The sequence below is a fragment of the Myodes glareolus genome, chromosome 2 (assembly GCF_982192425.1).
Source record: "Myodes glareolus chromosome 2, mMyoGla1.1, whole genome shotgun sequence".
Taxonomy (NCBI): Eukaryota; Metazoa; Chordata; class Mammalia; order Rodentia; family Cricetidae; genus Myodes; species Myodes glareolus.
In genome coordinates this window covers 88,742,902-88,759,066 of record NC_142027.1, presented here as the reverse complement: position 1 = coordinate 88,759,066, position 16,165 = coordinate 88,742,902, and the positions used below count along the sequence as shown (strand labels likewise).

General features: G+C 44.6%; 1 protein-coding gene across 2 annotated transcripts in view; it reads right to left on the bottom strand.

Annotated features, from left to right (window-relative positions):
* Positions 1 to 16,165, bottom strand: part of B3glct (beta 3-glucosyltransferase) — an 84,728-nt gene that overhangs the window by 32,804 nt on the left and 35,759 nt on the right. For both annotated transcript variants that reach the window (XM_085685236.2, XM_048419062.3), the window contains exons 5-6: positions 2,376 to 2,452; positions 1,338 to 1,449 (exon numbers count right to left, since the gene is read on the bottom strand). In XM_085685236.2, the coding sequence (XP_085541362.2) occupies positions 1,338 to 1,449; positions 2,376 to 2,452 (189 nt within the window). The remainder of the gene's footprint in view (positions 1 to 1,337; positions 1,450 to 2,375; positions 2,453 to 16,165) is intronic.

Genomic DNA, 16,165 nt, shown 5'->3' with positions numbered 1-16,165 from the left:
TTTTTCCTCCAAAGATTTCAAACAGTAGAGGAAAAAAAGCCCCATTGGTTTGAAACGACCTCAACATTATGTCATCTATATTCCGTCATGCTACTTTCAAAAGAAATAAATCTTAGCGTTTTCTTTTCTCCACAATGCAGAGTTCAGAAAGGAAGGGCAAGGTCTCCCTTTGCCTCAGTTCTAAACTTGCTTCTCGTGAACTCACTTTGAACTTTTTCCATTTTTTTGCTCTCATTTTCATTAAAAAGACACTGTGAGTCACCATCTCCCCACGGAATCAGAACCATGGGTCTCCAGGTGATACGAATAGCGGGGAAGAGGCTGGAACCCCAACATTCAAGTCAGGAGGAAACAAAAGTCTCACAGATGGTTTGCGTTTGCAGCGAGGCCCATAGCTGGGGAATAGCATCATTCGGAAGGGCTGAACCAAACATGCTCCTAACCCTTCTCTCCCTTAATAGCCTTCCCGTGCAGGCTTATCCGTGGCTTCTCAGAAATCAACACCAGAAAGAAATCCTAATGGGTCCTTACAACACTTAAAAGCCTCCAAACTCAGTGATTTTCATGGCAGTAATGCACTATGCAGTGTTTGGGAAACCACAAGGCCTGCATTTCCCAGACATTAGGTCCCCACACTCCTGTCTGGAGTGAGCCTCTACGTGGATGGAGCCAGTCCTAAGAATACCAGGAAGGTTCCAAGTCCTCTTACCCCAAGTGATCAGAATGTGAGCTGAGGATGTAGATATCAGACCCAGAACCTTAAGACATCAAAATATTCAGTTTGAGAGTTGGAAAGATCACTTGGTGGTTAAAAGCACTTCTTGCTGCTACAGAGGACCTAGGTTTGGTTCCCAGCACCCACGTGATGTCTCACAACTATCTGTAACTTCAGTCCCAGGGGTTCCAACGCCCTCTTCTGGCCTCTGTGGGCACTGCTTGCACATGGTGCACAGACATACATGCAGACAAAACATCGAACACATAAGATAAAATAAAACATAAATAAATAAAATCCTTCTGTATGTTATGCGTGTGTCCTTTCCTGATGGAGAAAAATAACTTATTAATTATACTCCTACAGAAACTTGGTGGGTAACACTAAAAAGGGGTTGTTGTTTTTAACTTCCTTATTCTGTCAACACACATAAATGTAGATTTTTCACATAAAATGGTTTCTTTTATGTTCTTCATATGCTATAAACCTCAGAGAATTTTACAACACAGCTTTCAGAAATCAAGCTTTTATTTCCAATACCTCTTAACTAAAATTACATTTTCCCTAAATTATTGTCTCCCCCCCCCCCCCGCCGTCAAACATGGTTTCAAAGTTTGCGCACCTTAGATGGATCATATCGCCTGAGTGTTTCTAGGAGTCTGTGGATTTGTATTCTCGTGTCTTCTTCACAGAAGAAGATCCACGCTGAATTCTTGCTATATGTTACAGAAAAGCTGATGGGAAGGAACAGGTTAACGCCCATGGATTCATGGTATATATACTGTAGAGTACACAAAATGAATTACAGTAAGATTTTGTTTGCTTTGTTTTTGTTTTTCAAAACAGGGTTTGTCTGTGTAACAGTCCTAGCTGTCCTGGAACTCACTCTGTAGACCAAGCTGGCCTTGAACTCAGAGATCCACCTGAGTCTGCCTCCCCAGTGCTGGGATAAAAGGCATGTGCCACAACCACCTGGCTCTAGGAAATGAGTGAAGGGGAAGGCAAGGTGTCTAGACTGTTCTGTTCTCTGCACAGTCCCCTTGAATCTTAGCTTTGTGTCTTAGCTTTGACTGCAAGGCAAGCCAGGGACTAAAGGACTCCAGAAGGAGAGAGTGCTTACAATTCCCTCTGCCTATAACAACATCAGTTTAGAGGAACAATTTTAAACATGAATTTGAAGCACTGTATCATTTAAGAAAGAAACACACCCAAAACTAAAAACTATGGGGCTGGAGAGATGGCTCAGCAGTCAAGTGCACTGGTTGCTATGGCAGAGGACCTGGGTTTGAGTCCCAGCATCTACATGGCTGCTCTCAACCATCTGTAAGCCAGCTCCTGGGGATCCAATGCCCTCTTCTGGCGTCTGTGGATACTGCATACAGGTAGTACACATACTCACAAGCAGGCAAACATTCAGACATATAAACTAAAGTGAATAATTTTTGAAAAGAAAATAAGCAAAAACAAACTATGATCAAGAACCAATCATTAAAAAAATCTACTTAATCCAGTGAGCACAAAATAGAAAACTCAAACTTACTTCACTTAGCATCTCAGGAAACATACTACCTTTTAATAATTTGAAAACCTTACTAAAGAGTGCAAGAGTGCGGTGGCCCAGATGCCAATGATTGAAACTGTTTAAGTTAAAGGTACCTACTACGGTAACAAGGGAAGGATGGTCCAAGCACCTTCCTGCTTCGCCAGCTGATGGAGAAGGAGGACTCTGGGAAGATCCTGAAAACATAACAATCAAAGAGGAAAAGTAAGACTACGAGAGCCCTTTGAAAACTGCCAAATGGTGCCGCTGTCCCGAGAGCTGGCATGCTATCCTAAGCAGTATTCTGTTTCCCGCTTTGCTTCAGGGGCTACAGCAGTAATGAGCTTCAGAGATCAACCAACTTACCCCCTCCCCTCCCCCAGACCCCAAGAATGTTCATGGAGCTAACTGAAGATCTGTAAATGTAATCAGAGAGAGAAGCCCCCAGGGTTGTTTGTCAGGGATAACTCAGGGGGCGCAGAAACAAACCTTTACACACACGGAAGCAAAGCACGTCCTGTGAAGGCCTCTGTCTGAGCAAAAGGATGCACTGTCCCATCGATCACAGGCCAGCTTCTCGCTTAAAGTACCCAAAATACCCCCTAAAGATGTTTAGCACCATATAAACACCACTCTAAGTCTAAATACTAGTGATATCAACCTTAATTACTCAGGCAGCAGGAATGGCTAACCGAAATTTCGACTTACAAATTGATAAACACAGACTGAACTAAAAGAGCCTAAAATAACACGCCATGGCTACATAAATAGATGTGGATACAAAGTGTGATGAACGCAGGGCTGCGCATAGTAGCTGGAAATTTCACTATGACCTGCTATGTTTCAAGTAGCTGGGAAAGCCAACAGTCAGAATTTCTTATCTCACAGGCTTGAGCCGTCGCCCCCAGCACACGCTATTGTGTCTCCAATTGTGTATTAGCTGTAAGACGAATTCATGGTGACGCCCAACAGAGACTTTAAGGACGAATTCCTAAATAGCTGGAGTGCTAGGGGGGCAGCTGCACCCACCACTGCAACCACCCATGCACACCGCCCTGGAGACACAGGGCAGCTGCACCCACCACTGCACCACTCATACACGCCGCCCTGGAGATGCAGGGCAGCTGCACCCACCACTGCACCACTCATACACGCCGCCCTGGAGACACAGGGCAGCTGCACCCACCACTGCGTCACTCATACACGCCGCCCTGGAGATGCAGGGCAGCTGCACCCACCACTGCACCACCCATGCACGCCACCCTGGAGACACAGGGCAGCAAAACAATTTCGACTCCACGCCACTCTTCCAATACATATAAATGTATTATTTAAAATAAATTGCTGCCACTGGATATCAAATTCACCTCATTTCCTTCTTCTGTGTAGTATTTGTTTCAATTTTCATGTACAAATTCAAAAACCACAATCAAAAGTCAGATCAGACACATGATATGACATGTTCAGAGAAAAACAAGCCTAACAGCTGAATTAACAGTTACCCAAGACAGAACAAAGTCAATAACTCAGGGTCTATCTTCTGTTGCTTCTGAGTTATGCACAAATTTCCATCGCCTTTTAAAAATTGTAATGTATGCACATATGCATATATATTATTCATATACAAGAGCAAAAATCATGTCTAAACTAATGACATTAATATTTGTATAATACTAAAATAATTATATGTGGATGGTAATGTGAACTAAATAAGAAGTATAGAAATACTGTTATAATCTTGAGCTGGAAAGCAAATGCTAATGAGTCACAAAGTAGTCATTAAAATTATGACAAAAGTTAACCAGTGGTGGCGCACACCTTTAATTCCAGCACTAGGAAAGCAGAGGCAGGTGGATCTCTGAGTTGGAGGCCAGCCTGGTCTGCAGAGTGAGTTCCAGGACAGCTAGGGCTACACAGAGAAACTCTGTCTTGAAAAGCAAAACAAAATAGAGTTATGATACAAGTATTATAACAATGGAAGCATCTTAATGTCAAATAGGAAAACTGGTATGAATCCTACAATAAAGCAACTTCCTGTGTGAGCAGGAATTGAAGGATTCAGGAAGTGACAAAGTTTGTTTTGTAATGTCAGAAGGATGACTTATGTGCTTCCAAAGGCTTCAGTAAACTTGGCATATGATTATGCCTTTTTTGTAAACTGAGATGTGTCTTACTTTTCTATTGCTGTGATAATAATATAACCAAGACAACTTATAAAAGAAAATGCCTAGTTTGGGCTTACAGTATTCAATGGACATGTCTGTGTGGGTTCAAACCCCACTCCTGGCACTGACTTCTGTCTTCATTGCTTTTGTATTGCTATGGTAAGACACCATGGCCAAGGCAACTTATAGAAGAAAGCATTTATTTAGGGCTCACAAATTTTAAAGGGTTAGCATCCACAACAGTCATGGCTGGGAGCGTGGCAGGAAGCAGGAAGGCAAGACACTTGGGCAGCAGTTGAGAGGTCACATCTTGAGACAAAAGCATGAGGCAGAAAAAGCTAACAGGCCGTGGAGTGGGCTTCTGAAACTCAAAGCCACCCTCAGTGTCACACCTCCTCCAACAAGATCACACCTCCTAATCCTTCCCAAAGAGTTCCATCACCTGGAGACCCATTATTCGAATATATGAGCCTATGGGGACCATTCTCATTCAAACCACCAGAGGAACAGACCATTCCTCACATCTTCACTCACAAAAATGATTCCACATTCCGGTTGTGGGACATGCACAATATCAACATGTAGACCCAGGCTTCCCTGCCAATGGCAAGACCACTCTGCTGGTAGAGCCTAGATACCAGCTTGTCAATGACTTCCACCACAATACAAATTCAGCAAGAGTTTGCTCAGCACAAAACAGCAGTCAAATCCTCTTCTGAAACAGATTCTATGGATTAACAGTGAACTAACCCTACTCCTGACTTCATTATTTCTGATTCACTAAATCGTCTGATATGTCTCTTATCTACTTCTATTTGTTCCTGCAAGAAGGGCCAGGCTTCTGTCTTTGTTTTGTGGCTGTGTATCTCTAAGTCATATTTAATAAACATGTGTCTTGTGGATTACAGTCCCTGACTACGCGCTCAAGAGTGACAAGCAGGCTCCAGCTGCCACACTCATAAACCTCATCCTGAGTGCTGAGAGAGCAAGGCAAGCTCATCTTAATTATAAAGAAGTTTGTCTACTCTAGTCAAAAAATCCAGGGGCTTTTATTTTTGTCACATACCCAGCTATATCATCATCATATATGATAGAAGCAGATATACACAGCTTCTAATAATCAAAAGTCACAATAGGGGCTGGTGAGGGAGCTCAGCGGGTAAAGGTGTTTGCTGCGCAATCCTGACAATCAGAATTCAATCCCTAGAATCTATATAAAGGTAGAAGAAAAGAACCAACTCCATGAAATTGGCTGCTGACCTCCACACACACACACATCCTAACACATGTGCTGCCCGCACACACACATAAGCAGGCACAATTATATCAAATGAATTGTTTCAAAAGGTCACAATAAGATTTTCTATCAAATGATTCAATCTGTGTTTAGTCCATCACTACAAGATTTAGACCGCCTTTAAAGGTGGTAGGTCACCAGCTCTAGGCACCTGTAGACACAAAACAAATGGTTTTAATAAGCCACTGAAAAGAGAGCATTGTTTGGAGACAGAGAAACAACAGAAGGGTAGAATGCTTGCCTAGTGTAACCAAGACCCTGGATTTGATCTCCAGCACTGAAAAGTAAAATTAGAAGAAGAAGAAGAAAAATTAAAAAGAGGGGCTAGGGAGAAGGCCTAGTGGGTAAAAGTGCTCACTGAAGAAACATGAGACCCTGATCTTAATTCCACAGCATACACATAAAAGCCGAGTGGGGCTGTGCATGGCTGTCACCCCAACTATGTGTGGAAAGCAGAGAGGAGTCTGCTGCCTATCCAGCCTAGCAGAAGAAACAGCAAGCTCCAGGTTCAGTGAGAGACCCTGTCTCAGAGGAATAAAAGGGGGGGGCAGGACCTCACACCTTCCTTTGGCTTACACAGGTGTGTGTACCCATAAACACACACCCAGACACTCTTAAATGTACACACCCACTCATGTACACAGACCCACAAGCATGCACATTCACACACATATGCACACACATGCTCACAGAAAGAAAAGAAAATTCACTGTTGAGAGCCACTCATGGCTCGTGCCTGCAATCCTAGCTCACAGGAAGCAGAGGCAGGAGGACTACTGCCAATTCCAGCCCAGCCTGGGCTACACTGGGAGTACCAAGTCAATGAGAAGATAAGGAGAAGGGAAAGAGAGGGAGGCAGAAGAGAGTTTCCAAATAAAAAATCAAGAAAAGAAAATGCTGTGTATGGTTATTCTGAGGACAGTAGAGGGGCTCCCACAATCTAACACCACCCGGCCCCTAGCCATGCTGCTATTTCAAATCTAAGAGGCTATGAAAACAGGTGCAGAGAGATGAGGCTCGAACAGAAGCAGCATAAAGGGAGGAGGGACGCCGCTGATCAAATGTGGGTAAGTGAAATGGTAGGGGAACCACAAAGAGACTAATTTTAACCTGTCAATACGATCCCTGCGTTTGAACCAAAGCCCACTTCTGCCTCAGTGGGTGTCACAATCTCTGTGAAGACGGTCCCCAAGATGACGCCGCCACTCTTCCTTCGAACTCATCTGTCTCAAGGAACAGGCTCATGCTTCAAGCAGGTAATGATTACTGAAAGCAAACCCATGTAAAGCCAGGGCTCTAACTCACTGGTGGGTCCCAGGACATACACCTATTCATCTTCCTCATTCGGAAAGGGGCCTTGAGGTCGGTGTCACAATAGAGAAACAACTTTTTTGTCTGCTTGATTTTGTTTGGTGGCACTGGGGATCAGACCTGGGGCTTTGTACATACTGAGCAAATATCCTACCACTAAGCTACATCCACAGTCCAAGACCACTATTCTTAACATAGAGAGGAGCCATGAAGATTCCATATCTAGAGATATTAATGGGACAAATAAAGAGGCTAATATGTGAAAATACATCAAGGCAAATGAAACTTTAAACTGTTGTCAATAATTTTAACCTTTCATAGATTTAGCTTTGTACCACTTCATCTTCCTGCCTCTGTCTGGGAAAAAAAAAGTTCAATGATTTAACTCAATTGCTCATCTCTTCATTCAAAAACTTATTTTCTATGTATCTGTTTGTGCCTACATGCATGTATGTGTGTCATATGCATGCAGGAGACCTCATAGGCCAGAAGAGGGTGTTGGATCCCCTGGAACTGGATGTGAACCCTTGTGTGGATGCTGGGAACTGAACCCAGGTCCTCTGCAACAGTAGCCAATGCTCTTACATGCTGAGCCAGCTTTCCAGCCCCTGGTCTCTCTTTGTCCATAGATATTTCTCAGTCTTTGTGATCTGCCCTTACCTTCCTTTACTGGCCTAAGCTTTGAAGAACAAAACTTTATGGTTTCCTCACCCCACGATGCAGACCTGTGTGCTAGGTCAGACAGCAAACGCCAAGACATTTGTGGGTATTAGGTAAAGAGGCTAAGATCCCAATATCTAACCCCAACTCTCGTATAGCCCTGGGACACTGAACTGAGCTGACAGACCAACGAGTAAACTATAATAAAAATCCACATCTGCTTATTATTATAACTCATTCTGTAAGAGATATATACTCATTGTCATAAGGGGGCTGTATGATATGCTTCTTGGAACATATATGAGACAGATTTATACTCTTTGAAATATAGTGCTCATTTATAGGTTAGAACATTATGAGTGACAGTATACTAATATTCTTTCCAAGAACCCAAGTATATGTATATGTGTGTGAGTGTATATATATATCTCCTCCATATACCTGTCTTAATCATTAAGCGTTTTCCAGAAAGAAGATGTATCATAGCATTATAAATTTTATTTACAAGCCATGTACTTTGAACTGAACTACTAAATATACTTTTATAGCACATATATATTTAACTAATCATTTCCTCATAAAAGCAGTAAACCTTGGTGTTTAAAGACCCAAGTTTTGGAAGTCAAGTATTTCCATCTGAATCTTAGCTTTTTTTCCCTCTCAGCCATGTGACCTTCAGCAAGTTCCCTGTACTAGCTGTGGGCCTGTTGTTTCCTGTGATGAGCTAACATGACAGATGAGGAATAAGTGAGTTATTACATGGAAAACCCTTGATTAACTGTTAATATTGTTGTTTTCTAGTGTATTTTGAGCATCTACTATGCACTAGGTATGCTGGCTTGAATGAGATGAGGATGTCCCTACATGCTGATGTATCTGAACACTTGGTCCCCACTTTTTGGTAGCACTGTTCACTGTTTGGGGAGATCTAGGAGGTGTGGCCTTGCAGGAGGAAGTATGTTACCCCAGGCCAGCTTTAAGGCTTCAAAACCTCTGTATCATTCCCAGTAGTCTGCCTCTGCCTCCATCCATCCATCCCTCTCTCACCCCCCTCTTCTTTTTTGTATTTGTCTTTCAAAATACAAGCTCTCAGCTTGCTGCTTCAGCCACCATGCCTGTTGCCTGCGGCCTGCCATCTGTAGCCACGCTGTCCTCACCATCACGGACTCCCTCTGGAATCACATGCCCATACAGTCTCTTTCTACATAAGTTACTCTGGTTGTGTTGTTGGATCACAGCCCCGAAAGGTAACGAGCGCACCAGGCCTGACTATAAGATTACTATCAAGAGCTCCTAAGAGAGCAACAGAGTCCCTGCCCACCAGGGTCTCACATTCCAGTAAGGGTCAAGCCACTCAGAAACGAATCTACAGGAGAATTACAAGGACCTGTGCTAGGGTATAGCATCCACGTAAAGGGCTGGCCTAAGAGACTGCTGTTCAGTAAGGAACACAGAACGACAGCCATGCAGACCTGCTGACGGGTGTGTCTGGCCTGGTTCCACCACAGATGATACAGGCAGATCCCTCACTTCTCAATAGTGGGCTCCTTTCTGCAAAATGTGGGCTGGCTGGGAGTGAAATGCATGCGCTCCTGCCTGCAAACAGCAGAACACAGCGCGCACCAAGGGCCCAGAACAAGAAGAATGGTGATGTATACCCGGATTCCAGCAGGGTTCCCAGCTGTCTCCATCCCAGGCCTGGCCCTACGCACTAGATGTCTCGTGCCACCTTCTCACACACAAGCTCAGCTCCTCAGCTTGAAGTAGCACATTTGTTTCCTCTTCATCTATGCATACATCCAATCAAACATCTTCTCCTGCTTCCATCCACAGGAGCCCAGCAAGCTTACAAACTCAAGGCTTGCTTCAAATGCCATAACTTTGGCATATCTATCCCAGTGTGGCCAGATGTGTCCTTGCCTGTGTTCTTAGAGTCTGATGTTTGCATAGAGCCTTGTAGCCATTCACCCGGCTGGAGGCATGTGTTCCCCTCAGTATGGCAGGTATCCCTGCCACAGAGCAGGGTACGATACCCAAAGAAATGCATCCAAGAGAGGCCGCCCCTGCCGACATCACCTCATCATCTGCATGTGTACACCCATACGTACTGACTCTTAACCTGGTCCTCCTGTCTCCACTGGTACCAACACTGATGTTACCTCTCGAGGACAGAGTCCTAAAGCAATCTGCTTTCTCAGGGCCCTGACTCCAAACCTGACTCCAAACAGGGCAACATCCCACTGGCCACGCTGGATCACAGGGCGTCTTGCATACTACAGTGGTATTTTGTTGGTGCTTTAGCAAACAAAGCTTGCCTGGAGATCTGAGTGGAGAGCTAGCCATACAAGTTAGCCATAGAGGCCAGGCAATGGTGGCACACACCTTTAATCTCAGTACTTAAGAGACAGAGGCAGATAGATCTCTGTGAGTTCAAGGTTATGCTGGACTACACAAGATTGAATCAGTCTAAAAGAGAAACAGAATCAAGCAATGGTGGCTCACACCTTTAATTCCAGAACTAGGGAGGTGGAGACAGTAAGTGATGTGGCTTGGTGGAGAGAGGAATATAAGGGAGGAGGGGGCAGGAGCTCAGCATTCAGTCTGAGGATTTGTAGGGATAGAATCGCCCTTTGGTCTGAAGAGTTAGTAGAGGGAAGAACTAACGGCTGGCTGCTCTGCTTCTCTGATCCTTCAGCATTAACCACTATATATGACCGACTCTGGGTTTTTGTTATTAAGGCCAATTAAAATTCATGCTATAACATACCTGGAAAAATGGAGCATTTGCCTCCTGTTTCCTTCATGGCCTTTCTCATTAATCTCAGCTGCCACTTTGACATCGCCTAGAGGTCTCTGAGGGAGCCTCAAGGAGGGACTGTCCGGTCAGACTGTCCTACGGTCATGCCCGTAAGAGACTGTCTTGATTGGTTGATGTGGAGGACCCAGTCCACTGTGCACGGCACCAGCCCCAGGTGAGCCTGGGCTGTACAAGGAAGCAGACTGAGCAAGAGCCAGAGAGTGAGCCAGCAAGAGTGGTTCTCCCCGGGTCCTCCTTCAGGTTCCTGCTTCACCTCCTGCCTTGACTTCCCTCAGTGACGGACTGGGAAGCAGAAGCCAAAGAAACCCTGTGTCCTCCTAAGGTGATTTTGGTCACCATATTTAATCCCAACAATAGAACGCAAATGAGAACAATGGCCAAGTCCCAGGCTTCTCCAGACTCACACAGGACCGGTATCTAGGACAGTAAATACTTGAGGTACTGGACATCCAAAAGCAGACAGTCAATATTAACGAGATGGTTTCTCAACCATAAGAAGATGTCACTGTTGCTGGGCAACCCCCACCTTGAGTCACAGGCTTCTATTTCCTGGGCTGCACGGAATGCACTAGGTAAAGGCATGTATGTATACAGATGTTTCTGAGTTGGTAATGGCTGAGCAGGTAAAGGCGCTTGGGCACCAAGCGAGATGGCCTGAAATCGATCCCTGAGATCCACATTATGGAAGGAGGCAACTGAGTCCAGCAAGTTGCCCTCTGAGTCCCATGTGCACACAGCATGGCAGGAATGCATCAGACACAAAGCACAAAATAAATAAATACATAATGACATCTTAAAGCATTAAAATGAATAAAAGATGCCTTTAAGAATTATAGTTGTGAATTTTTAAAAAATATTTTAGTGAATTTATTTTAAAAAAACTATTTTCCTCATAGAATATTTTGCTCAGATACTTGCCGAAGTACTTATTATTAATAATACTTATTATTATATTTTTCATTGTATGTTATTATTACTATATTATTGCATGAAATAAATATTTATTAATATTTATCCATAAACTGAATACTAGATACCCAGCAAATGAAAGGATAGATAATTTCTTATTCAACAGCAGTGTAATAAGTCTCCATTATAATAAAAAAGACCTTATATGACAAATTAATACCCATCAATATCGACCCAAAAGAAAGGGCCCTGAGTAATGAAGCACCCATCTCAAAAGCAAAGTATAGTGACCGCATCAGAAAGCTGAGCCAAACCACGCATGGTGGCGCATGCCTTTAATCCCAGCGCCAAGAGGCAAGGGCAGGTGGGTCTCTGAGTTCAAAGTCAGCCTGGTCTACAGAGTGAGCTCCACACCAGCCAGGACTACACAGAAAAGACTGTATCTAAAGAAGAAGAAAAAAAAAAACAGAAAAAGAAAAAAACTAAGGCAATAAAATTGCACGGCTGATGCTCGACACTAACCTTCTAATGAAGTACTTCACACTGTCTCCCTGCCAATAAAACAAAGTCCTAAACCTCCGGAGTGTGAGGCCAGACTCCACCAGCTCACCCGGCTTGTTTTATGGAGATGGGGTTGTTTCAATCTAATGAGCCACAGCCTGACTTAACACAGCCTCAGAAAATGGCAATTTCCACAACTTTCTGTGAACAGGCAAAAGGAATAATTTACTGGCCAGGCTGAGGTTCTCACAGGTTTTAAATAAGGCTTGGAGTCTCCCCACAATAAAGGCAGTGAAATTAGAAGCTATATGGGGAGGAGTGGAGCAGGGGAGAGGGCTCGAACAGAGCTGGTCCAGACCCGCTGTGGCCCGAAGCAGAATGATCTGCCCGGCCCCAAATAAAGCATCTCTTGCTTGCAGTGTGTTTTCCCTATGGGTAGATTGCCTGGAGAAAGGAAAGTCTACGTTGTGGACGGTTCAACCGTTCTTTAGCCTGTGGCATCGTTCTCGGCTTTGTTTCTGCTCCCCCACCCCCCACTACCCAGTCCTCTTAAAGTCACTAACTTCCTTGACCCCCACCTACAGTGACCTTTTCATTACGATACACGTAACAGACATTCTCATCACAGTGCCTTCCAGGAAGACACATGATGTCATTAAGCTTCACGACTCCTTTCCTTTGCTCTTTCCCCAGTGAAACAAACCCTCCGGTCTCCATCATCTTAGGCAGCTACATTTGGTAACTAGATGCCACATTCTGGAAGGTTAACAAAACGGGGGGGACTCAAGTGACAGCCCTTTTCTGTGTCCCAACATAGCTGGAACAAACAAGAAAAGGAGCCTCGCACAAGCAATTCCTTTGAGAAGGGTAAAGAACCAAAATTCAAATCATAATTGGCACCAGATGCCTCGGACCTAACGTGTATTTAAACAGAAGTCAACTCCGGTCCTGATTTATTGGGAAGGCACCACGTAAGTGCTCCCCCGGGGCCCTTCTTCACTCAGCTCTTCGCCTGCATGCCTCTTGAGAGAGGCAATCTTACCGTTTCACATCCCTTCTCCAGCTGTAGAGCAGGGAAAGAAAAAGAAAAAGAAGAGAAGAGAAATCTGTAGGGGACATGGCATTCCTTCGGAATCTGCATCTGTCTCCCTCATAGCTGGGGACTTCATATTTCATCAGCCATGACCCCCCCACTGCCCCAGCATTCTCCTCCCTCCATTCTAACATAAAAGGATCTGACTTTGACCCCAGCACATGCCTGCTCTGCCCCGCGGACGACTGTACAAATGCCAGAACCCGCGAGGCAGCCCAGAGTAGAGCTTTCTGCAAATCCACGTGGTTCCCTCCCAGATCTGTGATCAAAATCCACATCCTTCGGCTGACTTTCCCTGTCTGCCACCTAATTTCACAGAACTCTCGCCCCTCCATCGGCTCCAACCTCAAGTGCAAAATTGGGACAAACCAACTCACTCTCTACACTGGGCCCTGTTTCCTAAACAGTGTTGCGTGGTAACACAGTTTCCCCAAGCCCGTGGGTGGTCTAACATCTCCTTTTCATATAGACAAGCAGGCCTAATGAAGCTACAAATGCCCGCTACATAGGTAGAGTAGCATGTGTGCTCTATATGCCCAATCTCTACCTAATGACATCATGCACAGTAGGAAACAGTTACCACCTGCCTTAAAAGTAAGTCAAAAATTAGAATGCCCCTTTTATAAGACTCCTCTGTAACCCTCCACACCAGAGCAACCTACAGCTGCAATCAGCAGTAGGCAAAACCTGGTAATTCATTGATTAGACCAGAAAAAAAAAAAAAGATGCTAAAAGTTAGAAACTTCAGCTGGATGGTGGTGGCCCACACCTTTAACCTAGCACTCAGGAGGCAGAGGCAGAGGCAGGTGGATCTCTGTGAGTTCAAGGCCAGTCTCCTCTACAGAGCGAGTTTCAGGACAGCCAGAGCTCCACAGAGAAGCCCTGTCTCAAAAAAAACAAAACAAAACAAAATTTAAAAAAATATTAGAAATGTCAAAGTGACTATAAACTGTACACCATGCTTCAAGCGGGAATATTCTAGAACACGAGGAAAATAGTCTCATCGCTCCAGCAACCGGAAGGAGCACACTACTAAATTTCACAGAGTCAGTGCAGGCGCCTAGTTCTTAGTCACACTGTAATAACGAGAAATGTTTGTGGCTTTAATGAGACCATGTTTCAGCACCTTGAGGCAAAGCCCGACCAGGTAATGGCCCCGCCAACTCAAAGAGAGCGGCGGGACGGGGAGTCGTAATCACAGAGCTGACTCCATTTCTGCGCCTTGATTTTTTTGGCAGGCTTCAGAGCAGCGTGCCTGCCACCTGACAGGAGTGATGAATAAATAAACAGCAGTTCTGGGAATCTGCTACTGCGGGAGGCACAGGTATTTCAAGCTATCAGATAAATATCCAAGTGATAAAAAGTTAACCGCTGATTGCCCCTCCGGGGAGGACATTCAGGAATGATCTCAGAAGGCATTCTGAGAGACTGGTTATGGTAAGCTGAAGGCTTCATGCTCAGGTCCTGGGAGAGTGCCCCCAACCCGTCCATCACAGCAGCCATCACTGTCCTGCACACACTGTGGTCGCCATGGCCCCCTTATCTGCGGCCCTTGCACATCCCGCTTCCCGTCCCAGCTCTGAGGCAGGCTGAGCTGTCAACGCTTTCCCAAAAGTATGTCAATTCCTTGAAACAGTTTCCAGTTTGATTTCGACTAGGGAGCATTCCTGCTTTGTGAGGCGTGGTTTCCTTGCTTGGTTGGTACAGCTCGACAATTAATTCTCAGAAAACGACCTTTCTCAGGTGCTCATTGAGTCCCAGGGCTAAGTATCTCATCAGCGTCCCTGGCTCCACCCCCAGAGCTGTCTACAGATCCGGCACTAGCTGTCAACTATTTTAAAATCTCCGAAGTGCCAGTCGTGGAATTAAACCAAAGTTTTAATCCCGGATGAGAGATAAAAAGCTACATAAGAAGAAAAGGATCCAGGACTAAGCGTAGCTGCAAATTCTGCAATCTTTTGACTAACAAAAGCCTTATTAATCCGCATTTGAACCTGCCAAAGGCACATACAGCACACTCCAGTGCTCCTCAGCAAATTAAATCTGAGCGCTACAAATCTGTCCTCTCGACATTACCCGGGGATGTAATGTCAGGGTAACAGTAACAATTGATCTTATAATTAGGAGGAGGGTCTCTTTATCACTTTAGATTCTATTTTACTACCACAGAAATCAAACGCTGGGGGCCGGGGGTACTTAATGGGCCTTACTTAACTACACCTCTTTAAATGTAAAACCAATATCGCCACCTAGTGGCAACCAGTGTCCTAACTCACTGAGGATGTGAATGAAAAGACAATAAAAACTAAATACAAATTTTAAAACTAAAGAGAAGCAAAGCGCTAAAAGAGTCTAATGCTTCAAACAAATGGGTTTGCTTCCAAGATTTAAAAACTGAGACAACACATCAATGGGAACGTGGTCTCTAATACTGTATTTGGCATGCCAGTAGGTATGCGGTGGTGGGGGGATACACACAAGAAAAGTAGAGGTGGGTCCTGCCTTACTCTGGTATCTGAACACAGGACAGAGAGACACCAGGACAAGAGGTACCATGAAGAGGCCTTGGCGGGATGCCAGTCAGACAGCAGGAACAAAGCATCTACAGGTGAAAATCTCCATCACACTGGACTGAAGTCACTAGCCTCAGCAAACACTGACAGCTATTTTTTCATTTATTCGAATATATATGTGTGGTTTTCCTGGCTGTATGAATCACGTACATGTAGTGTCCACAGAGGCCAGAAGTAGGTGTTGGAACCTCCTGGGATCAGAGTTTCAGGTGGTTGTGAGCCTCCATGTGGGTGGGGAACCAGACCCAGGTCCTCTGGAAGAGCAGTCAGTGCTCTAACCACTGACCCATCTCTCCAGCTCCCAGCCATTCTTCTTGAAAAAAAAAAAAGGAGCCTTAAAAACACGATTAAGTAAAACAAGCCTGTGCCCCTAAAGGACTATTCTTCCAAGACTCTCCCAACCCCTTCTAGGACAGCCATAGCATTTGCATTCAGAGACTGGAAATTAGTTACTGGGGGCTACAGGAAATGGGGAGCAGGGAGATGTGTAGAGTTCACAGTATTGGTTTTATGGAATAATGGGTCTCTGGAGATATACTAACAACAGAAATACACTTAGCTGTGTCCTTGAGACATTCATTTG